The sequence below is a fragment of the Onychostoma macrolepis genome, chromosome 08 (genome assembly GCF_012432095.1).
Source record: "Onychostoma macrolepis isolate SWU-2019 chromosome 08, ASM1243209v1, whole genome shotgun sequence".
In the NCBI taxonomy this organism is placed as follows: Eukaryota; Metazoa; Chordata; class Actinopteri; order Cypriniformes; family Cyprinidae; genus Onychostoma; species Onychostoma macrolepis.
In genome coordinates, this window is record NC_081162.1 from 3,944,509 (window position 1) to 3,971,258 (window position 26,750).

General features: G+C 34.6%; 1 protein-coding gene across 8 annotated transcripts in view; it reads left to right on the forward strand.

Annotated features, from left to right (window-relative positions):
* The window catches only part of aak1a (AP2 associated kinase 1a), a 60,383-nt gene that overhangs the window by 4,340 nt on the left and 29,293 nt on the right, over positions 1–26,750 (forward strand). For all 8 annotated transcript variants that reach the window (XM_058784855.1, XM_058784848.1, XM_058784850.1 and 5 more), the window contains exons 2-10: positions 11,507–11,625; positions 14,220–14,328; positions 14,440–14,582; positions 15,474–15,595; positions 15,677–15,758; positions 15,923–16,055; positions 21,243–21,346; positions 22,903–22,982; positions 23,127–23,284. In XM_058784855.1, coding sequence (XP_058640838.1) covers positions 11,507–11,625; positions 14,220–14,328; positions 14,440–14,582; positions 15,474–15,595; positions 15,677–15,758; positions 15,923–16,055; positions 21,243–21,346; positions 22,903–22,982; positions 23,127–23,284 — 1,050 coding nt within the window. The remainder of the gene's footprint in view (positions 1–11,506; positions 11,626–14,219; positions 14,329–14,439; positions 14,583–15,473; positions 15,596–15,676; positions 15,759–15,922; positions 16,056–21,242; positions 21,347–22,902; positions 22,983–23,126; positions 23,285–26,750) is intronic.

A 26,750-nucleotide genomic window follows, 5' to 3' on the forward strand; every position in this document is an offset into this window, starting at 1 on the left:
CAAACTAACTGTTAACCTCCAAGATTTTCAAGGTATTCCCAGCTTCTAGATAGATGAGAAAACACAATTGTTTTATGAGTTGGCACTTTAGTATGAATTCATACTATGTGGTTTGTATGATTATGTAAGATTTTTATTTAAAAAAATTAAAAAACATAGTAGTTGTCACGAAACTGGAATTTCTAACTTCGAAAGCTTTACCATTATTGATACCATGAGGAAAAACTGCCATAATATTAAAGGTGTAACATTTTAGATTTTTATTGAAAAATAAATATAACTAGGCTAGAACATGACTATGATGTATAATTTTAAAATTAAAGGTAAAACACTAGAGAATAACATTTTGCATATGTGGCAATTTCTTAACATGAATCCGCTGTTGATACATATACCGATATTTTGGTTCTACTCTTCATTTCAAATGAATGATAATTAATTACACTTTTTTTTTTTTTTTTCATATCAACGTGTTTTCCATATTTCAGAGTAATTGGACTTTTTATTGACTGGATATAGTAATTGGCCATGATCATCTAATGTTTTTTTTTATTTTTTTTATTTGCAGATAGTATGAATAATTCATTTTATTGGCTGATACCGATTATTGGCCGATACATCAGTGCATCCCTTAAACCCTTTCCATGAAAGTCCAACCTAGACCTCACAATCATTGGGGCATAAGCAGATCGTATGAAAACATAGTATGTACGATATATATACATACTATTGAGCCACCAATTCACTGAATTTCCATGAGAGTATGTTGAATAATCAATTACAAGGTTAAGTGTAAACATTGACTCTATGGCGCTGTCAAAATTTGCTTTCATCTTAAAATAGATGGTCGACCCAAAAAAAATGTAAATTTGCATCATACACACACCCTCAGTCAAAACTGACTACTGAGAATGAACTAAAAACTAAAAATGCGAATTAGCTAAATATAACGATTCATGAGTTAATTGTCCAGTCAACAGATGCGACTGTAGGCTCATTTCAGGCTCATTACCCACAAAGCTACAGTAAACTCTGCGATGATGCTTGACTTCAACAGCTTCATAATGGGAAGCTCAGTGGTTAAGTGTCTATGAACTATACAAGCAGATTGAAGAAAATTGGATTAACACACTGAAGACACTGAAATGAAGGCCTGGCTTAATTAATTACATAAAACTGAGAGGTTGTGCTTATCTCCAGTGCATGCCTCGTGTTACATGATCTCTACTGCAGGCAGATCTTAATTTAAACAGGACGACCGAATGTCAACAGCTGTGAGTGTCACCCATAACCTCTGGGCTCGATCCGAGACAGTTGCTAGATGGAATTGTATTTTTGTGGCCTTAGGAATGTTTATGGCCTAAATGTAAAGAGGTTATTTGATACATGCATGCCATACCACTAAAGAGGACATTCACATGTGCAGGGAATGTTCCCATTGGTATACAACCTACTATAAAGAACTTAGTATTCAGTATGTTTACTATGCCCAATATGCAAAATTATTAGTGCTGTCAAACAATTAATCGCGATTAATCACATCCAAAATAAACGTTTTTGTTTACGTAATATATTTGTGTGTACTGTGTATATTTATTATGTGTATATACATATACACACATACAATATATATTTGGAAAATATTTACATGTATGTATTTATATTCATAAAATGTATATTATATATAAATATATTTAATATATAAACATACAGTTATGGGCAAAAATATTGGCACCCTTGGTAAATATGATCAAAGAAGGCTGTGAAAATTAATCAGTATTGTTGATCCTTTTGATCTTTTATTAAAAAAATTCACAAAAATCTATCCTTTCATTGGATAATAAGAATTTCAAATGGGGGGAAATATCATTATGAAATGAATGTTTTTACACTTTTAGACTTCACTAATTTGTGAAGCTCAGTTATCTTTTGCTGCACATCAGAAATATATTCTTTGGTTTTTCTCATTGTGATGGATGATTAAGGGAATTTGGGCTTTGTTTTCCCTCCTATTTATATTTCTGTGAAACAGGAAGCCATGGCTGAATTTCATGTTCATAATCACCCTGGAGTGCTCAAAATTGTGAATATGAATGGGAATATATGAGATTTTACTCATAAGAATTTCTAGTGGTGCCAATAATTGTGTCCAACATGTATTTGAGAAAAACATTTATTTCATAATGATATTCCCCCCATTTTAAATTCTTATTATCCCATGAAAGGTTAGATTTTTGTGATTTTTATTTTTTTTTTTTAAATAAAAGATCAAAAGGTTTAACAATGCAGATTAATTTTCACAGCCTTCTTTGATCATATTTACCAAGGGTGCTAATATTTTTGGCCATGACTAACATTTTTTGTAAATATGTACATGCATGTATCTGTATTTATATATATATATATATATATATATATATATATATATATAATAAATATACACAGTACACACACATATTATGTAAACAAGAACTTTTATTTTGGATGCAATTAATGTTTGACAGCACTAAAAATTACACAACACTGAGTGCATTGCACACTGCATCTGATCTTCCGTTTGAGATGAACAACTGAGAAGGACAAACCATCAGTTTTCTTTTCATTATTTGATCAGACTGCCACCAGTTACTTTACATTACATTACATTACAAGTTAAATTACAATTAAAATGATAATAAATAGGCCAAATATACATTTATTTTCAAAACTGACTAGACACTGCTTAATTAAACATCATGAGGTCAGTCAATTCTATTTGTAAGTAGAATTTGTAGCTGTTTAAATTAGCTGCATCCCAATTTGCATACTATCTGTCCTAAATAGCGTTCAGAATTAACATTAGTGCTGTGGTTTTCAAATATTTTTTGGTCACACCCCCTTTAAACTTTAAAATTCTGGCAAAATGCCTTTGTATTGTACGGTTACAATTTAATATATAATTCAATTTACAGCAGATGTTTTCAAATTCAGTAAAATCATAAAAATCAAAAGCAAACTTGATGCACATTCCTTCTATTCATGAACAAAGTGATTTGAATGCTCCTGACATCATTATTACAATTTCCAAACTCATAAATGCAAACTTCCCAGGAGGACTCGAATGCACCAAATGTCCCAAAGCTGAAAGTGTGTACTTTCAGTGTCTTGAGGTTCAGGGGTGATCGTTGATGTTTTTGTCATTGAGTAGACATCAGACTGCCCTAAGAGAGCATCTTTGCCTAATTCTGAAAGTTGAATGGGACTGTGTGTGTGTGTGTGTGTCTTATGTGTGAATAATAGATGCTCAGCAGCTGATTTATTCATTTAATGTTTCTAATGGCCGCCATCTGTCAGCCTTCAGCTGTCATCCTCAGTGTGTGCTGTGTTGTGTCAGTGGGTTCGGTTGGCTTTAAGTTTAGTTTAGGTTTAGCCATGTTTAGTCTTAAAGAAATAGTTCAGTGGATGAATCAATAGCCCCTTTCACACATTTAAATGATCATGAAATGAACAGATTGACTTTACCGTTAAATGCACCTTATATGCTGTTCACTCACAAGAGATGGCGTTCCGTTTCTTTACTGTTAAGAAATCGCTCACATCAGCACTGAAATACATTCTGTTATGTCATTCATTGGGAATTACCTCTAAGTGTTGTGCTGCTTTCTTTCTTTTATAATAAAATTTAATCAGAACTGATTTACCGGTATTTTTGAAAAGGTCTGGTTCACACATGATTTCTAAACGGTAATTTACCAGGACTTTACCGATAAAGAGTGTACAGTGGCATGCGAAAGTTTGGGAACCCCTTGCAGAATCTGTGAAAATATGAATAATTTTAACAAAATAAGAGTGATCATACAAAATGCATGTTATTTTTTTATTTAGTACTGTCCTGAGTAAGATATTTTACATAAGATGTTTACATATAGTCCACAAGACAAAAAAAATAGCTGAAATTATTAAAATAACCCCCTTCAAAAGTTGTGGTTCTTAATACTGTGTGTGATTACCTGGATGATCCACGACTGTTTTGTGATGGTTGTTCATGAGTCCCTTGTTTGTTCTGAACAGTTAAACTGAGCTCTGTTCTTCAGAAAAATCCTCCATGTCCTGCAGACTCTTCAGTTTTCCAGCATCTTTTACATATTTGAATCCTTTTCAGCAGTGACTGTATGATTTTGAGATCCATCTTTTCACACTGAGGACAATTAAGGGACTCAAACACAACTATTAAAAAAGGTTCAAACGTTCACTGATGCTCCAGAAGCAAACATGATGCATTAAGAGCCGGGGGGTGAAAACTTTTGAACAGGATGAAGATGTCCAAATTTTTCTTATTTTGTTGGAATATCTTTTTTTTTTCATTTAGTACTGCCCTTGGGAAGCAACAGAAGATGCTTGCATGTTTCCTGGAAGACAAATTAAGTACAATTTACCTTGATCTTCAAATTCAATACGTTTTCACCCCCCGGCTCTTAATGCATTGTGTTTCCTTCTGGAGCGATACCTTCACCCCCAATTGTTTCGTGATTCATTTACCATCTGAACCGACTTGAATCGTAATATTTTTACAAACATTTTTAATAAATTTTCTACCCGCTCCATAGACAAATACAGCACCCCTAGTAGCAACCTGAGAATGCAGTGCATATTAGACGGATATAATGGTAATGGAATCTCAATGTTTTCATAATGGCTGGTTGATTCCTTACATGCAGTGTTTTGGTGGGTGTGTGTGAGTTGATGCTGAATGGATGAGTCATAGTTATATGCTTCCAGTTCTGCCTGCTTCAACCTCCTGCGAGGAGATTTCTAACACACTCCAGAGAGACGACAGGAAATGAGAGACGGAGGGTGAAAGGATACGATACCTCCTCTCCAACAAAGCTGTTCAAATTTAGCACAGTCCTGAGTCATTGTCTGTGTGTGTTTTTATGTTTGTGTGTGTCTGTTTGTATCGCTTCTGTTGCAGTTTGGTTTATGTCCATTAATTAAAGTCGGGGGTGTTTTCTCTCTGAGGAGGCAATGTCTCCTCAAAAAATCTGGTGTGAAAAGAATTAACAGTACAAAATCCGGTATTGGGTCATTCTGCAGAGATGAAAGCCAAAATATTAAATGCTGCGGACGAAGTTTTATATTTATATTATTTCATTTTTAATCCATAATTTCCACCGGAGATTTGGAGCCAAATTACAGGAGGGGGAAAATAGCTTGAAAAAGCATTGTTTTATTTTTATTTATTTTTTTAAAGATTTTAGTGAAATATGCTGACTTAAGCAATCATTGTTGCAGTATATGCCACTGGTGACGGTTCAAAAATGGGGGGGAAAAACATGTTTTCATGTTTTCCTCTTCAATTTTCAACTTCCTCTTCAATGTTCAAAGCATGCCTTTAACTCAAGAAAAATAAAAAATCTGAATATCCTTTTAGATGTTTTTTTGTACTCTACAGTTTTAAGGCCTTGTAAGTTTCAGCTCTAGAGGAATGGGGAAGCTCAATGTGGTTCCTTGAGGAAAGTGTTAAATTGTACACATTGTCAAAAACCAAATGTGGGTCACTTTGCGTATAGCTGATACTTTATTTCTTGTGTAGAGGGAAAATATATCTCGTTTCCCTATCCTAAATAAAAATCATAGAACATTGAGTGCCAAAATATTTAGTTTGTAACTCAAGAATTACTAAAGACATCTCACTATTCTATGACATTCTTCATTTTTAAAGTCCTGTACTGTCCTTTTTCCAAATATAGGGGGATTTCACTGCATCTCTCTGCAAATATTTGAATTTTTACCCATTTTTAGCTCATTGTGTTTTCATTGAGCTGCTCCATTATGTCACGTGAGATGTCACGGCAGTGTCTTCATCGTGTTATTTTTGGCTGGTTACCTTTTCAGTGTGATAATGGCCATTTGTCTTATTCACAATTAGTTTGCAAAATGGACTGGATGTGTCAGACTAGTAGAAATGGATGGACTAATTAGAAACTATACTTCTCTCGTGAATGCACAAAGTAAGTTTTTTCAATGAATAAAAGTTATTATATGGTTTTGGAAGACTTGAAATATAGCGTCATACATTGTATTGGCCACTTTCAGGTTTATGATGTGGTGTGTCCTCTCCAGTGTAATTTTGTTAAATTCTTCAACATTTAAACTTTCTTTGTGTTCCACTTGAGGGTGAGTAAATGAGGATGATTGAGCCCTTAAAATCATATGCATATTACTGTCAGAGACAGCAGCACTGGTCTCAAATCAGCAGAGAGAAATGTCTCCAAGCATTGTTCAACAATTTCATCGTTTGCCCTTGAGTATTGGAAACACGGCTGTAATTGTATCTTTGTATCTCAGTACAATAGAGAAATGACATGTGAGACACACAGTGAAGAAACCCGAGTAGTGCATGCTGGGACACAGGGTTCACATCACAATGGAGGTGGCACAGAAACATCAATGTACAGCCAAAGAAATGGGCTGGTTTCTCCACTGTTTGATGGCCTCTGTCTCTAGATTGAGGACAGCACTGGTTCATTTAGAATTTATTCAGTAGGAATCGACTGGGACAATAAAGCAGTTTCCGCTTGACAGAGGATGAGCTTGTTGAGGTTCAGCCAAGAGTAAAGTTGTTTCAGAGGAGGCACAAAAAACATACTTAAGCTGTAAAATTGTCATCTTTTAGAGGTGGGACTACATTCATAGGTGGGTTAATGTATTTTTATGTGTTAACAATACCTGTGGATGTACTATGCATTCATGTTGCTTTCATATGGTTTTATACCACTTTCAAGAAAAACTTTTTACTGTAATATCACTTTTAGAATAACATTTTCCTCACTTGCTGAATACATGAGTGTATACACATTTGAATTAATAACCCATTATATTTGTTAAAAAACAAAATATCAACTCTTTTGGAAGTCACCACTCCTATGTCAACAAAATATATATACTTATTCAAAAGAAAATGCATGTATTTTTGTTTTTTATTCTTCTAGACCATTTTCAGGACATCCATTTTATGCCCCCCAAAAATATCCATATGGATTTTTAAGAAATTTAACATGCTAATCACAGGGTTTGTTGAAGTCATTGTGTTTATGAATTGAATACATACAATGCATTATACAATCAATGTTGGCAAAAACGAATATAAACACACTCCACTGCTTTATTTAAATTGGTAAAATTGTTAACAATTGAAACTATAGACTGTAGCATTCAAGTGTTTCTCAATTAAGTAAATATTGCTTTTCCAAGTAGTCCTTAAAAAAAAAAAGTAACAAAGAAATAAATTCTGAGAATAGAGTAGTTTTCTTTTTTGTAATTTTGTTGTTCGTATTAATTACAGTTCTACTCACAAGTTTACACCCCCCTTGCAGAACATGCAAAATTATTTGAATTATCTTGTTATTTCTTATTTTGTACTGTCCTGAATAAGCTATTTTGCATAACAGGTGTTTACATATATTTACAAGAGCAAAATAATAACTGACTTTATAAAAATGTATGTTAGGCTGCATTTAGCTCGGCATGGCTGAAGTTGAAAGATTGGATATTAATTTGCCATCTCATGCCAACATGTGTGATGTTTAAGCATCTAACGTGAAGTATTCCTTTAAGATGCTGTAGTTTTGAGTACAGTAAGCTTCTCAGTCCTGCCTCTTACAGATTCTTCCTAAGCGGCATTGTAAACAAGATAGTGGGGTGATATTTATAGACCCTTACATAATCACATTCTCAGTTTACTTACAGCTACACCACACCTCATCCGAGGGCACTGTGTGTGTGTGTGTGTCACTGCAAGGGCACAGGCGTGGTTTGTTGTTTTTGAAGTAATTGCCATTTTCCGTGTGTTTGCATGTGTGTTTATCTGAACACAGGCTGAATCTGACTCATGGTCAGAGTGTGTGCAGTGCTGTATGTGTGCATAAACTATTTCATGTAGCATTTGTTTTAATCAACTTTTGGCAGTAGGTTTATGTGAAGCTGTGTGAGCTCTCTTAAAACTGGCTGTAAAAGATATTAGTGGTACACAGAAATATTTTCATTAAAAAAAAAAATCTGTAGTGTTCTTAACAAAAAAAAAAGTTTTTCTTATATTATTTTAAAATGAATTATTAACTAATTAAATAAAAAACTTTTACAATTTAAAAAAAAATAAATAATAATAAATATATATATATATATACATACATACATACACACACACACACACACACACACACACACACACAGAGGTGCTGGTCATATAATTACAATATCATCAAAAAGTTGATTTATTTCACTAATTTCATTCAAAAAGTGAAACTTGTATATTATATTCATTCCTTACACACAGACTGATATATTTCAAATGTTTATTTCTTTTAATTTTGATGATTAGAGCTTACAGCTCATGAAAGTCAAAAATCAGTATCTCAAAATATTAGAATATTTACATTTGAGTTTGAATAAATGACCATCCCTACAGTATAAATTCTGGGTATCTCTTGTTCTTTGAAACCACAATAATGGGGAAGACTGCTGACTTGGCAATGATCCAGAAGACGAACATTGACACCCTCCACAAAGAGGGTAAGTCACAGAAGGTCATTACTGAAAGGTGTGGCTGTTTACAGAGTGCTGTATCAAAGCATATTAAATGCAAAGTTGACTGGAAGGAAGAATTTGGGTAGGAAAAGGTGCACAAGCAACCGGGATGACCGCAAGCTTGAGAATACGGTCAAGCAAAGCTGATTCAAACACTTGGGAGAGCTTCACAAGGAGAGAACTGAAGCTGGAGTCAGTGCATCAAGAGTCACCACGCTCAGACGTCTTCAGGAAAAGGGCTACCAAGCCACTTCTGAACCAGAGACAACGTCAGAAGCATCTTAACTGGGCTGTGGAGAAAAAGAACTGGACTGTTGCTCAGTGGTCCAAAGTCCTCTTTTCAGATGAAAGTAAATTTTGCATTTCATTTGGAAATCAAGGTCCCAGAGTCTGAAGGAAGAGTGGAGAGGCACAGAATCCATGTTTCCACAGTCTGTGATGATTTGGGCTGCCATGTCATCTGCTGGTGTTGGTCCACTGTGTTTTCTGATGTCCACAGTCAACGCAGCCATCTACCAGGAAATTTTAGAGCACTTCATGCTTCCTTCTGTTGACAAGCTTTATGGAGATGCTGATTTCATTTTCCAGCAGGACTTGGCACCTGCCCACACTGCCAAAGGTACCAAAAGCTGGTTCAATGACCATAGTGTTACTGTGCTTGATTGGCCAGCAAACTCGCTTGACCTGAACCCCATAGAGAATCTATGGGGTATTGTCAAGAGGAAGATGAGAGACACCAGACCCAACAATGCAGATGAGCTGAAGGCCACTATCAGAGCAACCTGGGCTCTCATAACACCTGAGCAGTGCCACAGACTGATCGACTCCATGCCACGCCGCATTGCTGCAGTAATTCAGGCAAAAGGAGCCCCAACTAAGTATTGAGTGCTGTACATGCTCATACTTTTCATTTTCATACTTTTCAGTTTCATACTTTTCAGTTGGCCAAGATTTCTAAAAATCCTTTCTTTGTATTGGTCTTAAGTAATATTCTAATATTTTGAGATACTGATTTTTGACTTTCATGAGCTGTAAGCTCTAATCATCAAAATTAAAAGAAATAAACATTTGAAATATATCAGTCTGTGTGTAATGAATGAATATAATATACAAGTTTCACTTTCTGAATGAAATTAGTGAAATAAATCAACTTTTTGATGATATTCTAATTATATGACCAGCACCTGTGTGTGTGTGTGTGTGTGTGTGTAATATATATATATATATATATATATATGAAGTTTATTTACAAAAACGGATAACTTTTTTTTTTTTTTAATTTTCAAAAATCATGTTTTTTATGTTATGTTTTTATTGTTTAATTGTGTTAGTTAGCTGTATTTGTTATTTTTACTTGATCAAAATAACCCAACTGCAGTTTGATTGAGATTAATTGGAATACACAATGAAAAAACATGATTTCGAAAATTGTTAAAAACGGTGTTATCTGTTTTTGCACATTAACTCTTCATATATAGCCTATATAATTATATAAAACATCCATTTGAATTAAAAGCAGAATTTATTTGTGCATTTTGATGTTCCTCCCTCCATCACCTCTCATTTACCTTAAAATAATAGTAAATAGTCATTTTATTTATTTAATTGAAAGCCCAATTGAATAATGTGTAGGTAATCAGTGTGGTTCTACTCTTATTTGTTTTATTTGTGTGGTTCTGTTCTTATTTGTACAACCTCTTTTTGTTTAACCTCATAATGTTTCGTTACATCTAACTGCTGCGTAATCCGATGACCAAACATTTGCTGTGTCAGCATAACTTTACGTTGTGACAGCCTGGAAAGTGAGATTCCTGGATTTGCTGCCACAATGTAACTTTGGTGTCAGATGTTAAAAGTGTTGTTGTGGCAATGTTATGGTCTGTTGTTGTGTTCCTAATCTAGGCTTAATTTTACTTGATTTGATTAGCCTGTGGGCAGACAAGCAGTAGACCAACCAGTTCAACCTTATATATGTTTACAGATAGTCTATTCATTCTTATGAAGATGAAAAGGTGAAACTCTTGGTCTTGGCAGCAGCACTGATCTAATCTGCCGTTTTTTTTTGAGAAGCCTCACAAAGTCAGTCGTTGTTTCCAAAATATTCATAATATTCAAATTCAGTGTCTGCACGACTCCATGCACAGCTAAAAATACATGCAAAACGTATTTGGGAAAACGTTTTGCCATGAGTTAAAACAAGATCTCAGGTTTTAGTTTAAGTTTGTGTTGAATTGTTTAATGTTTCATCTGTCACATTTCTCTACAAGGTAGAAAATCCTAGTTCTCATGCTAGTTCAAAGTACACCAACAAAATTTCTGAAATGCATGACTGCAAAAACTAATTGTATGAGGCTGATGTGAGAGGATACATTCAACATACAGTAACTAAATTTTGAAGACAGATGGATGAATACATACATACGCATATATATATTTATTTATTGTTAAGAGCGTACTAATATATATATACACATATGTAGTACTCTCTTAACAATAAATGAGAGAGACCGAGACAAGAGTTAGTGGTTGCCCAAGCGGTCATCTTTGTTAACCCAAGTATGTGCATTAGATATTGTAATGCATCATCAGGCACCAATGAATTTTCATTTGGACAGAAGGTTGCATTTCCACAGTCAAAGGGTTTTTGTGAGTTCTTGTGCTCACTCTTACTGTTAGATGTAACAATATTAAAATGAGGTTAACCTATCAATAATATGATTATATACTGTGTCCTCTGCCGGTTGGTCTGATAGCACAAGGAAACCAGTGTCCAATACCTCCTTATTTCCCTGGACAAAGCTTGTCTGTGTTCCTTGTGATACTGTGTTACATTTGTTGAATCACAAATGAGATCGATTTGCCTTTCTCTGCATGTGAGCTCTCAGTAGCTCGACTGTCCTGTGTTTTAAAGATTTTCAGACTGTTGGTTTTCCATCCACAGGTGGTTTTGCGATCGTATTTCTGGTGAGGACTCATCAGGGTGTCCGTTGTGCGCTGAAGAGAATGTATGTCAACAATGAAGATGACCTTCAAGTATGCAAGAGGGAAATTCAGATTATGGTGAGACATTCCTTTATACACAGGCAGTTCTTTATTTTTTGTGTCAACTGGTAAAGTATGACACTAAAAATGGTGTTTAGGAATACACATACTGATACAATATACCCTGAGCGCACTGTAAATGGCTTTGGCTAAAAATGTCTGCCAAATGAATAAATGTTAATTATTAGATATCGCCACAAGCAGCAGTTATCAGGGCCCAAGCACTTTGAGAAAAGGGGAGAAAATGACCACAAACTCCGAATTTGGCAGAGAATAGACATTTAAAATTGTGAATTTTAATATAATGATATTTTAGTTATACTGCTCCCTATTGGTGGAATTTGACAAACATTAGAGTGTCCTCAAAATGATGGCTACCAAATTTCATGCAGGCAAGACTTTGCGTTCAGGAGGTATATAGACCAAACAAGTATGGGCCATGAACAAAAATTAAATTAGCTTTGTCTGCTGAACAAATTGACAAACTAGCTTTGAACTTTTTTTTTATTTTTTCAGGAGGAACTATGCAAAATTTGCGATTTTTGCATTTATTTGATCAAAAACTGTAATACTGTGTAATATTATTACAATTTAAAATAATGTTTTTCTATTTCCATATACACTGTAAAAAAAAAAAAAAGTTGAGCCAACTTAAAATTTTAAGGCAACCTTTTTGAGTTTTCTCAACTTGTTGTTTTAAGTTTATACAACACAAATTTGAGAATCTCCCACAAAAATAAGTTAAGAAAACTCAAAAATCTGCTGAAGCTGGTTGCCTTAAAATGTAGTTTATTTCTGTGATCAAAGGTACTTCAGTCTTCAGTGTCACATGATCCTTAATAAATCATTGTAATATGCTGATTTATTATTAATATTGGAAACAGTTGTCCTGCTTAATATTGTTTTGGAACCTGTGATACTTTTTTCATGATTCTTTAATGTATAAAAAGTTAGACAAAATCTTTTGTAACAATGTCTTTTAATACCATTTTATTTAATCAATTTAACATATCCTTGCTTAATAAAAGTAATTTCTTTAAAAAAATAAAATAAAATAGATTAATAAAAATGCATTGACGCCAAACATTTGACTGTGTATATTGTTACAAACAATTTCTATTCTACATCCTATATTTCTATTCTATTTTCTATTCTTTATACAGGTATACATATACTGAACATACACAAACCTTTTTCTAGTGGTTTTCCAAATACAAAAAAAAACAAACAAACAAGCATTTACTTATCATAAATACCAGAATACTGTCATTCTCGTCTTCTGAACATCTTTTTGACCAAGATTATGGGTTATGGTCATGTTTCATTCTTGTTTTGGCTGGTTCTTCATACATGGTGTCACCAATACACTCATTAAATGACCTATTTTTCAACAGTTATTCTTGCAGTTTAAAGGGCAATGACATTGATGTCCAAGATGTTTGATTTCTGAGCAACAATGAGGAAGATCACCATTTTTGTTTCATACAAATGAACTGGTGCCACCTTGCATCTGTTATCAATTGTATTGAAAACGAAACTGGAAGATTTCCGTAAAACCCCACAGAGTTTATTTTTCGATTAGAAACCAACTGGCTTTACATTATCATCCCATACAAAGTGGCTTAAATTTCAGTGTGTTGATGGCACAAATATATTGCATGGTTTCAGGTACGGTAATTAGTGTCGTTTTGGATATACTATTCTTTTAAGCATCCAAATGGATGTCCTCTGTAGGTTTTTTTTTTCCCATCATCATTTGTCCTTTATTTGATTAAGCTCCTCTTAATAGCAAAACTGAGCCATGCAGTCTTGAAAGGATTTGAGGTCTCCCGTTCCTCAGCTTGCACGTGTTGCTGTAAATACAGTGCTGAGAACAGTACAGTGCCGGTAAAGGTCACTCGTGTCCTCTGGGACTGATTTCAGAATGGAAATCCAGCGTACTTCGCTGTGAGCCCTACTAAATGGACAAGAGGAAAATGTCAGCACTGTTTCAGCATCACAAAGTGTCTTGCTGTTTCAAAATGAGCAGCTGCTCACAGTGCACTCCTAAATAGACGACTAACAGGGGGCATTTCAAATTTGTGAATGAATGAGTCGATTTGAAAGGACATTGAACAGCTAAGCCATTTCATTTAAACACTAGAATTGACTTAGTCGACTCAAAGACCCATTGTCTTGAGCTTTTAGCAAATGTTCAGAAAACTAAGCGAGCTTTCACATTTTAGGCATTTAAAATAAACACAAAGTACTTATTTGTACACTACAGAAAGCTGATATACAAAAAATCGATTAAACATTAAAACAAACATTAAGAGTGAGTTGGGAGGCTTTTCATTGAATCTTAAGTAAAAAAAAAATGAGTGCAATAGTTACTTAGTATTAACCAATCCAGACAGCCATTTACAATTTAAAATGACTGTTTATATATTTTAAAATGTCATTTATTTTCATCATTACTCCAGTCTTCAGTGTCACATGATCTTTCAGAAGTCAATCTAATGTGCTGATTTGCAACTCGAGAAACATTTCTTCTTCTGTAAATGTTGAAAACAGCTAAATATTTTCAGTTTTTACAGATTGTTCTATCTAAATGTGTTGGTTTTCTTAAACAGAGGGACCTCGTTGGTAACAAAAACATCGTTGGTTTTATGGACTCCAGCATCACAGCAGTAGGTTCAGGAGATGTTTGGGAAGTTCTCATATTGATGGACTTCTGTCGAGGTCAGTATGTGTTCCTTTCTCAAGATGGTATGCGATTTGAGATTCAGAGCCTTTTTCCATTCGTTTTGGTGGTCTTGACCTACTATTCAGTGTTTGTGTGTAATAACCCAGGTGGGCAGGTTGTGAACCTCATGAACCAGCGTTTGCAGACTGGATTCAGTGAGCCAGAGGTGCTGCAGATCTTCTGTGACACATGTGAAGCTGTCGCTCGACTACATCAGTGCAAAACTCCCATCATCCACCGGGACCTTAAAGTATGAACTCTGCAGAACTTTACTATTTTAAGAAATGGTTTACCAAATGGTTAAAAAAAAAAAAAAAAATTAGTCACTTAGTCATTTAGTCACTTCTATGTCCAAACCTATATAACTTTCATTTCTGAAATGCACAAAAGGAAAATAATTTTTTGCACTTTATTTCCATTCAGCTAAAGCTTACAGAAACCTATGGAAGGCTGTTTCCGCCACTGAATAGAAGATTTAAAAAAAGAAAATTGCTACTTTTTATCTCACAATTCTGACTTTTTTCTTAGAATTACATGACATAAACTTGCAATTGCGAGGTAAGTCCAAATTGTGTGATTTATAAATTTGCAGTTCTGAGAAATAGTCAGAATTGACAGATATAAACTTGCAGTTGCAAGAAAAAAGTCAGAATTGCTAGATTTTAACTCGTAATTCTGAGAAAGTCTGACTTTATTTCTCGAGTTTATATCTTGCAATTCTTACTGTATAACACAAAGTTGTGACTTACAAAGTCAGAATTGTGAGATATAACTCGTAATTGTAGGAAAATAGTCTTCTTGTCTTCAGAATTGGACATTATAACTTAAAATTGTCAAAATTCTGAGAAAAGAAGTCAAATTGGGAGATATGAATTTGCAAGTGCGAAGAAGTCAGAGTTGTGAGATAAAAACTCACAGTTGCGAGAAACATGTGAGACATGTCTTAATGCTCAAATTTACAATATTTTGAAATGTATTGAGTGAACTATTCCTTTAATAAATGACTTTTGCTTATTATGTTTGTACCCTTTTACAATTTTACCCATCTTAGAGCTCATTTGTGATGTTTAGAAAACTATTTCAGTTCAGCTTTACAAAAACTAGGGCATAACCTACTGTCCTCTCTTTGTGTCTGTTTTAGGTGGAGAACATCTTGCTGCATGACAGAGGACATTATGTGTTATGTGATTTTGGCAGTGCCATTAACCGCTCCCAGAATCCACAAACAGAAGGTGTGGCAACTGTAGAAGAAGAAATCAAGAAGTGAGCATTGTTTTGTTTTTTTTACACCACAGTGTTGCGTTTTCATATCAATTGAATCTTATTCTCTGTGTGTGTTTTAAGGTACACTACTCTTTCATACCGGGCCCCAGAAATGGTGAATCTATATGGGGACAAAGTTATCACTACTAAAGCAGATATATGGGTGAGTCAAAGAGGTGAAGACTGGTAATTCAGTTAGAGACAATAACAGTGTATTTCAGTAGTAGCCAAAGCTTTTGTCTCTGTAGTTGATCGTTAGTGAATATGCATATCATTTTGAAACATCACAAAGGAGGTTTGATGACTCTTGCTCATTTGTGTCCTCAGGCTTTGGGCTGCTTGTTGTACAAGTTGTGTTATTTCACATTGCCGTTTGGAGAGAGTCAGGTGGCCATCTGTGACGGCAGCTTCACCATCCCAGACAACTCCCGCTACTCGCACGACATGCACTGTCTCATCCGTAAGTTCAGCTAATGATTGTTTTTCTGTCATGCAGAATAAGGCCATTCATATGTGCTTTACAAGTACTAATAAACAGCCAATATGCATGCTAATAAGCAACTAGTTAATAGTGTTAATAGTTAATTATATAATAAATCACTAACTATATAATAATAGTTAAAGGTGCCATAGAATGCATTGATACAATATTTTAAATTGTTCTCTGATATCTACATAGAAGGTATGTGGCTTAGGTAAGAGCAACAATTCTCCAGAAACGGTTTTACATGTCCATTTACAACCCTAGCAGTGTTCATTTTGACAGCAAATTTTGATTTAGTTTTAGTCATAGTCTTTGGACTAAAATGCCATTTAGTTTTAGTCATATTTTAGTCATCTGAATTGTTTTTAGTTTTAGTCTAGTTTTATCTAAATCTACAGTAAATTTAGTCGGCTAAAATCTAATGGGTTTAGTTGCAGTGCATTTATTAAGCATTTCTCTAAAATTTCCAAACTCATTATATAGGTTTGATATAAAGGTTTTGTCATGATAGACTGCGATTTAACTGTGGTGATACACAACATGCCTTTGTTAAAATTAAATAAAACCACTTCTCATAAAGAACAAGAACATGGTCTTCTTTGTAATGAAATACCAATGGTTATATAGGCTAATTATGCATTGTTTATAACAACTTGTTTACCATATTCTTCATTCTTTCAAGCAGACATATTTATTTCTATAAATACATTTAGATGAATCTTTAGGGCTACTAAAATATTTTCTGTCTTTCTTTTGTTACTTGATTAACATCAATCGACTCATCAATCAACTCGAACAATAGTGACTAAATTAGGCTGCTGTCCCTTTAAAACCGAATGCACGGATGCAATGTACTGATACACGTTCTCCCTACTGTTTACGTTCACTTAAGAACGTAACTCAACTGTGTTTACGTGAATACTCGTCAAAACGGACATTTCGACATAATTTTGTGCATATTTCTCCGTTCATGCGCTGCGAAAGAGTACTCACGCGCTGTGAGACGCGCTTTCTGTGTGTATGCTTCAGTGTCTGCGCTAGTGCTGGGCGGTATGACCAAAAATTTATATCACGGTATTTTTCCAAATTATACCGGTTTCACGGTATATGACGATATTTTTTTTTTTTTTTTCTTGCATGACCGGGTGTTAACCACATTTTCTACTGATTGAGGGAGGAACAACTGCAGTAGATTGACTTAGAATGCCCTATTTTACTGTCACGATGAGCGAATATTGTAGAAAAATTCCACACTAAATAGTGACTAAACACGACTAGTTAATATATGTTAACCAGGAGTCACACTCATTTATAATCGCGACATCGTCTGATAAAATCAACATGCATCTAATGTTACACTAAAGAGCGGCTATGCGGTGGTTTTGGCACTTTTTTGTCTCATGCTGCGCACTGCCTGCATCTGATCTCGTGCTCGCGAGGCAGCACTGGCGACATCTTCCAACTGAACCATTGCTAAGGATTATCCAAAAATGTTGCTAGGTTTGTCAGTTTGTATATTCTATGGAAAAAAGACACTAAAAGAGTTTTCGTCTCGTTGTCGTCAGTGAAAAAAATGTCGTAGACGAAAATTATGATAAATTGTCAACAAAAATTAACACTGCTCCCTAGAATGAAATGGTCTGTTATTACCACTGATCTATATATAATTCTCTATTATAGATCAGTGATTATTACCTTATTTGGAAGGGTCATGAATAGAGCTCTGCTCTGATTGGCTGTTTCACAGTGCGGCTCATTTCAGTAGCTCACACAGCAAACAGATCAACTGTCCGGCGTGAACGATTGAGAGATTAGGCATCCAACCTTATATGTTTGAACCAGTATCAGATGAAGATACAGATTTTGAGAGATGCAAGAATGTTTAGCGTCCGTGGTATGAACATGATAGCTGCTCATTTATTTTTTACATTTTTTTTATAAATATAACATGGCTGTTTTAATGAAAATGAATTGCATGCATTGTCAGTAGAATACATCATTATAATAAAAGTTTATTAACATAAATTAACATCAATTCTTCCGTTTACTAGTGATTACAATCTTGTGATGTTACAAAGATAAAACAGGACCATAAAATTTTTTTTAGTTCTGAGAAAGTATTTTTATTAGTTTTATATTGCACAATAAACAACAACAATAAAATAACAAAATGCATAAAATAATAATAATTAAAAAATAAATCAATAAATAAAAAAATAAATAAAAAAACAGACTTTTGAGAACAACAATCAGGGCATACAAGCAGTTTCAATGGAAAAATGACTAGGCACTCAATAGGGGGCAGACAAGATACTAAGCATTACGTTGCTGGTCAGAGTCAGCATTACATTGGTCCACATGATCTAGAAATGGTTGCCATATACTGTAAAACTTATTAAGATTACCAATAACTCCATACCGGACTCTTTCCATATGCAATATTCCAGTAAGATAGTTCAACCAGGTCTTAAACTGAGGAACAGTGTCCGATTTCCACAGCCTCAGAATGACACTCTTTGTACAGACACATTATGATCTAACAGAGAAATAGAATAACCAAATAATGCAATTTCTGGATCAGGTGTAAAAACACAACCATACATATCCGAGAACCATTTGAATATGTCACGCCAAAAATCGTATAGTTTTGGACATGTCCAAAAGAGATGGGTCTGAGAGCCTTCTGCAGATTTACACCTGTCGCAAATAGGAGAGATAGTAGGAAAAATTCTGTGCAATTTAGATTTTGAATAGTGCAGTCTAAGCATCACCTTAAATTGAATTAACTGATGCCTAGAACTAATAGAGCAAGATCGAATCCTACTGAAGCTCTCCTCCCATACATCAGCCTCAATCTGCATAAACCCTTTTTTATAGATTTTAATGACATGTTTCCACGGTTTTTAGCATGGTAAATCTACCAAAAAGGTTATATTTGAAATTTTCATACAACATAAAGCTTGGGCTATATTAACTTTGCAAAATGAAAATAAAATAAAATAAAACTAATAGTCAACTTGTTGCTATATGCTGAATTAGTTGTAGTTCACCACTATATGCTTACCCAACCATATTTATATACAACCTCAAAAATGTGAGAAGTGTCCATTAAATAATTGTAAATGATAATAAGTGTTCCTGTGGCTCAGTGGTAGAGCATTGTGTTAGTAGCGCATGGGTTCAATTCCCAGGGAACACACATACTGATAAAAAAATAACAATAATGTATAACCTGAATGCACTTTAAGTTGCTTTTAAAGCGTCTGCTAAATGCATAAATGTAAATGTAAATTGTAAATGTACATGACTGTAAATCCCAAATTGGTTCAAAGGACCTTTGGATGGATTAATTATTTGTTCATATAAATAAGCAAGAGTTGCTGTATAAACTTTTTAATATATTTTGTATTACTATGTCAAATTTTAGGGGTTGATGGTAATATATTATTTCATTGTAAGAGGGTTCTGCACTTTACCCTACTTATATTTATAAAAAATTAAATAAATAAATAAATGACAACTTGCATGCATCTAGTCTGTTGATAAAGCCATGTCTCAGGTCACACGTGAATTATGGATCGCCTTTTCACAGGCGTCCAATCACAGCTGACTTCCGGAAAAGGGGAAGTAACCAATGGCGTTAGAGATAACAATTAAAACAGCAAGCCCCGCCCCACGACTGACAAAAACGAGGCTTGAGAGAGTTGTCAGGGTGTTGCCAGATCCAGCTGTTATAAGCGTTTTTGTACTTGTCTTTTCACTCTTTTTGACACTTTAGAAAGTTAATAAAGTAGGATGTTGCAGTTTAGGGTCAGTGATATCTTTATTTTATCTTAATTGCAAAAGATTTGAAATTTCGGTTTATTTTTATTTATTTATCGCTTTTTGTTTTAAAAGCAATATCTGGCAACACTGCATCGATGATTCGGGTGTGCAGGTCCGGCTGGCCTAGAACATGGGCTGGTATACGTTATGCAAATGTTGGGGGTGTAAACATTAATGATCCCGACTGAAACGTCACAGTCGCTGTTATGTTGGGATTCGCCTCTTTATCAGTGGTCTTTTGCATGTACAAGGTTTACATAAGGAGGAGGAAACAATGGTGTTTGAGGCTCACGGTATGTCATTTCCATGTGCAGAACTCTTATTATTCAACTATGCCAAGGTAAATACAGTTTTCCATTCTATGGCACCTTTAATAGTGTTAATAACAGTTAATAGTTAATAGTGTTCCCTAATCAAAAGTGTTTTCAAAATACGGTACATGGAGCTCGATTGTAAATATTTTCCAAAAAATATTCTGTTCACGTGTAAATTAATTTTTAATAAAAGCATTATTAGGAACAAAACTGTTGGTAGAACAACTAAAGGACAGTCATCATTTTTGAAAAATAATTTTCACACATCAAAGGTTTGGGATCAGTAAAGTTATTATTTTTTTATTGTTCCTAGAGGATTAAAGCTAAAGCATTACATTAATCAAAAGTGACAGTGAATACGTTAATAATGTTACAAAAGATTTTTATTTCAAATAAGTGCTGTTGTTTTGAGCAACATTTATCCTGAAAAAAAAAAAAAATGCTGCAGTTTCCACAAAAATATTAACGTAACTAGTAATAGCCACGTAATATTTCAACATGGATAATGATAAAAAATGTTTATTGAGCACCAAATCAGCATAGTAAAATGATTTGTGAAGGATCATGTGACACTGAAGACTGGAGTAATGACTGCTAAAAATGATTGTAAATGAATAATTTAAAATATATTAAAATAGAGAAGGCTATTTTAAATTGTAATAAAATTTCACAATATTTCTGTTTACACTGTATTTATTGTACTGTTTATATCAAGTAAATGCAGCCTTGTAGACTCCAAATATTAAACCTATTGAATGGTAGTTTATTACATTTATAGTGTATTATGAGCAAGGAATAATTGACAATGGGCCATTGAATTTTTGGAAAATAATGCACACATGAGCTGGTAATATGTATTTTTAAAATGACCGTCATATAACAAACAAAAAAACAAACAAAATTATTTTAATAAAATTAATTTTCATTCTCTGGGACAATAAAAATAATTTTTTCAAGATTTGGCAAAACTGTTTTTCACTTGTACACTTTTATGTTTTGATTTGTTTAATTTTTCCCATCTCAGGTTACATTCTGGAGCCAGACCCTGACATTAGGCCAGATATCTACCAAGTGTCATATTTCGCCTTTAAACTGGCACGGAAAGAATGCCCAGTGCAGAATACCCACGTAAGACCTGCTCATTCATACTGTAAAGATCTCTCTCGCTATTTCCTGTGCTATAACTACACAAGCTTCCATGTGCATTTGCCCTGATCTTCTCACTCGTTTTACTGTCACACTCTACAGGGTTTTTGTTCTTTATTCCAGCACATACTTCTTAATCTATGTTTAATTCATGCCTATCCCTTTCAGTAGATATGGTAAGTGCTTGCACGTAACAGCACAGGAAGTAGATTGTCGCTCATGGCTGCCAGCTGGCGCACATCCAGTAGCCCCTCCCACTCTGAGCAGTATTGATAGCATAATGGAAGCATTCAGTCATGATCAAAGACACATTAACATTGACACCCGTAAATGTTGTTTAGAGTTCAATACAAGAATGACCTCTGTAAAAACTTTGAGTGTTTCTTTGACGGTTTTTCCTGACGTAGGGATGTTTGGCTCAGACCGCGTCTACAAATAAGTATCATAGCTAATCACGTGCTTTCATTGCACATTTGTGTTTGTGCCAACATGCATATCTTTTGTTGTTGATTGTCGTCTTCACTTATTTTTACACATTCACGGAAATTAAATTACGCACTTAAGAATGATGATTTCATAGGATGTGACACTCGCAAAAATGTGGTATGAAACCATCTCTATACTTAACTCTACTAAATAACTTAACAAAATAAAATAAATTTAAATGTAATTAACTTATAAAACCAACTTTGAAGTCCACCTGAAATAAAAAAAAAGACAAATCTACTTCATTCATGTTACTGGTCTTCATGCACAATAAATTGGTGTGTGTTATTCAGTGTTATTTTAATAGTATTTATATACTGTTACAGTATTTATTAATGTTATGGTTCACTTTCATTTTTATATTTTCCGTTTTCATTTTAGTTCAAGTTTTGTTAGGTGATTTATTTTTTCGTTTTTATTAGTCTTTATACTTTATTTAATTTTTAAACATTTTATTTTCAGTTCATTTTATTTATTAACTAAAATTATTTCAGTAATTGTAAACATTTTATTTCAGTTTGTTGCCAAGATAATTTGTTTGTTTTTTTTCCTAATGTTTATATTTAATTGTATTCCAGCTTTATTTTAATTAACTAAATGATTTGTGTGTGCGTGTGTGTGTGTGTGTGTGTGTGTGTGTGTGTTGAATTTCCTGTTTCACTGGAATGAGTTGCAGATGTTTCATGTTGACTAAAGACAACCAAATACAAAACGTAACCAGTGTTGGGTGTAACTGGTTACTAAGTAATTAGTTACTGTAATTTAATTACTTTTCCCTTGAAAAAAAGTAAAATAAGGGATTACTCTTATTTTTTTCTGTAATTTAATTAGTTACTTATGTAATTGAACTTAATACTGTGTATAGACTGTAGTAAATTTTATATGCCATACAATACAATAGTGGATTTACCATCAACATTTAAAATACATGCTTTTTATGTAACCACCTCAATTTAAATACTTTGGTGAGTTAATAAGAATATTAGTAACATGATTAAAACAGAACACAAGTATAACAATAAACAGTAATAATATTCCGCTTATTCCATTAGAATTCACCCATTCCAGCAAAACTCCCAGAGCCAATCAGAGCCAGTGAAGCCGTGGCCAAGAAGAGTCAAAACAAAGCCAGGTGAGACTGTCAATTATCTGTGTGGTCTCAGATGTTTGAAGTCACGTTACGTCTTATTATAGACTTTTTCTTTAGTTTTAGGATGCATATGGTGTTTTATATAGTGGTAGATCTGATTCGACTTGAACTTTTCTTGTCATTCAGGCTCACTGATCCAGTCCCTGCGACTGAGACATCCATAGCACCACGGCAGCGTCCCAAGGCTGGCCAAGCTCAACCAATCGCAGGCATCCTGCCCATCCAACCAGCCCTCACCCCTCGTAAAAGAGCCAATGCACCTGCAGGACCCGGCCAGCCAATCAGTGAGTGTTCATTATTCACCTTCATCCAAAATCAAACATATGTGTGGCTTCAGCCTTTCATGCTCACGCTCTCTTTTCACTTTTATTCTCTTCCCCTGACGACCCTTCACACATTGCATTGACTGGCATGTGTCTTTGGCTGACACACACAGCTCTAGTATTCCCACTGGTTCAATCAGTGTGTCATTACAAAGAGCTTTTAAAACCTCACTAATGAGCCTGAGCTATTGAGCCCCTGACACACTCAATCCTACCAAGCTGTCATTTCACTTCCTATTTCTGAAGTCAATGCTAATTAAAGCCCTACTTGTCTCATTGATAATGAATATTCCAGTGTATTGTTATGCTCCTGTAATGTTTTAGCACTGGATTATCTGGGTCAGGATAGTAACACTGTCTTAATTTAGGATGACAAGTTTGTAAGTGTCTGCTAACTGACTAAGTGTAAATGTTTCATTTTCATCAAGTAATTTACCACTGAAAATGTAAATACTATATTTTTAATATATAGCAATGTGAAGCTGGATTTTGGACCTGTTTGATTTTTGTGGGTGGGGCTTTCCAACACGGTTATGAATGTTAACATGTAAACCCTAACCACAATTTCAAAAGTTCGGGGGCAGTTTTTAATTATTTTTTAAAGAAATTAATACTTTTATTTATCAAGGATTTCACTTGATCAAAAATGTCAATAAAGCTATTTATAATGCTACAAAAAATGACATTTTAAACAAATACTGTTCCTTTTCTATTCAAATGATCCTGAAAAAATGGATCAGTTTCTACAAAAATATTAAGCAGCACGACAGTTTTGGTAACACTTTAGAATAGGGAACACTTATTCACTATTAACTACGACTTTTCCCTCAATAAATTCCTAATTTGCTGCTTATTAATAGTTAGTAAGGTAGTTGTTAAGTTTAGGTATTGGGTAGGATTAGAGATGTAGGATAAGGTCATATAGAATAAGGCATTAATATGTGCTTAATAACTACTAATAAATGGCTAACATTCTAGTAATATGCATGCTAATAAGCAACTAGTTAAGAGACCTTAAAATAAAGTGTTACCACAGTTTTCAACATTGATAATAAGAAATATTTTTTAATAAGAAAATATTTGCCATTACATAAATTACAGTATATTCAAAAAAAAAAAAAAAAAATGAAAAGAAAAAAAGTAGTTTTAAATTGTAATAATATTTCACAGTCTTAGTTTTTTCTGTATTTTTGATTAAATGTGGCTATGGTGCATATTCAAAATATGTTGATCCTACAGTAACTCATTGATTAAATTACTGTGTAGAAGTACTGAAAATGCAGAATAATGGCTAATAACTAGTAGGAAAATAACATGCATCTTAGTTTATTCAGAATAAGCTGATATATATATATATATATATATATATACACACACACACACAGTGGGGCAAAAAAGTATTTAGTCAGCCATCAATTGTGCAAGTTATCCCACTTAAAAAGATGAGAGAGGCCTGTAATTTTCATCATAGGTATACCTCAACTATGAGAGACAAAATGAGAAAAAAAATCCAGAAAATCACATTGTAGGATTTTTAAAGAACTTATTTGCAAATTATGGTGGAAAATAAGTATTTGGTCAATAACAAAATGTAATCTCAATACTAGGGATGCACCGAAACCGAAAACCGAAAGAGAGGAAACCAAGGCCGAAAACCGAAACACCGAAAGAAATTATGCCAATTATTAGTACCATTGCATTTATGGCTATGACTATGTACTAACTTTACTAAAATCAAGGCATTGCAATTGCATAAATTAATTTTAAAGTTTCAAAGAATAAATCAATTACAAATTATGCAAATATTTATTTAGCACATTGCAACAATGCACAGTATAAAATAAAATTAAAACTAAAATGTTTAACTTGACCCCACTCATGTGTACATTAAATAATAATGTACAGGCCTACTGGCCTGCTGAAAGGTTGTAAAATTAAATGTTCTTTCATAAAAACAAAGTGCATTTAGGTCAAGTGCATTTTAAATTTTTCTCTGTAGGAATACTACAAGAAAGTGCATTCAGAACAAGTGCAACTGCTTAAAGATACAACAATATTTTCTCTGTAGGCCTTCAACATAATAGTGTATCAAAACAAAGACTGCCATAGCCCATATGTTAACTTTTGAGTAATGCCCTTTGCCTTGACACCATCACTGGGAAACTTCCTTGCCTTTTCAAAAATGTCCACCTCAGACGGAGTGGGCGTGCTCGGAGGCATTTTTCTTTTCTCTGCTGCGTTCCTCTCATATTCAGCGTAGTGATCGGAATGTTTGGATTTCAGGTGATAAATTAAACCCGACGTGGAGAAAGTCTTTGCAGATGCACCCCCTCTTGAAATTTCGGCATTACATGTTTTGCAAATCGCTGTCCGTGGGTCTTTCTCAGATATACTGAAATGCGTCTACACCGCAGACATGTTGCTTCAGACAAGCACGTGCAGGTCGCGGTTTCTGTTTGCGTCATCACATTTCGGCCGTATTGTTTCGGTGGCCGAATATTCGGTGCATCCCTACTCAATACTTTGTTATATACCCTTTGTTGGCAATGACAGAGGTCAAACGTTTTCTGCAAGTCTTCACAAGGTTTTCACACACTGTTGCTGGTATTTTGGCCCATTCCTCCATGCAGATCTCCTCTAGAGCAGTAATGTTTTGGGGCTGTCGCTGGGCAACACGGACTTTCAACTCCCTCCAAAGATTTTCGATGGGGTTGAGATCTGGAGACTGGCTAGGCCACTCCAGGACCTTGAAATGCTTCTTACGAAGCCACTCCTTTGTTGCCCGGGCGGTGTGTTTGGGATCATTGTCATGCTGAAAGACCCAGCCACGTTTCAGACGGGCCGGACATGTACTGGCTTAAGCAGGGGGACACGTCTGGCACTGCAGGATTTGAGTCCCTGGCGGCGCAGTGTGTTACTGATGGTAGCCTTTGTTACTTTGGTCCCAGCTCTCTGCAGGTCATTCACTAGGTCCCCCGTGTGGTTCTGGAATTTTTGCTCACAGTTCTTCATTGATCATTTTGACCCCACGGGGTGAGATCTTGCGTGGAGCCCCAGATCGAGGGAGATTATCAGTGGTCTTGTATGTCTTCCATTTTCTAATAATTGCTCCCACAGTTGATTTCTTCACACCAAGCTGCTTACCTATTGCAGATTCAGTCTTCCCAGCCTGGTGCAGGTCTACAATTTTGTTTCTGGTGTCCTTTGACAGCTCTTTGGTCTTGGCCGTGGTGGAGTTTGGAGTTGGACTGTTTGAGGTTGTGGACAGGTGTCTTTTATACTGATAACGAGTTCAAACAGATGCCATTAATACAGGTAACGAGTGGAGGACAGAGGAGCCTCTTAAAGAAGAAGTTACAGGTCTGTGAGAGCCAGAAATCTTGCTTGTTTGTAGGTGACCAAATACTTATTTTACAGAGGAATTTAC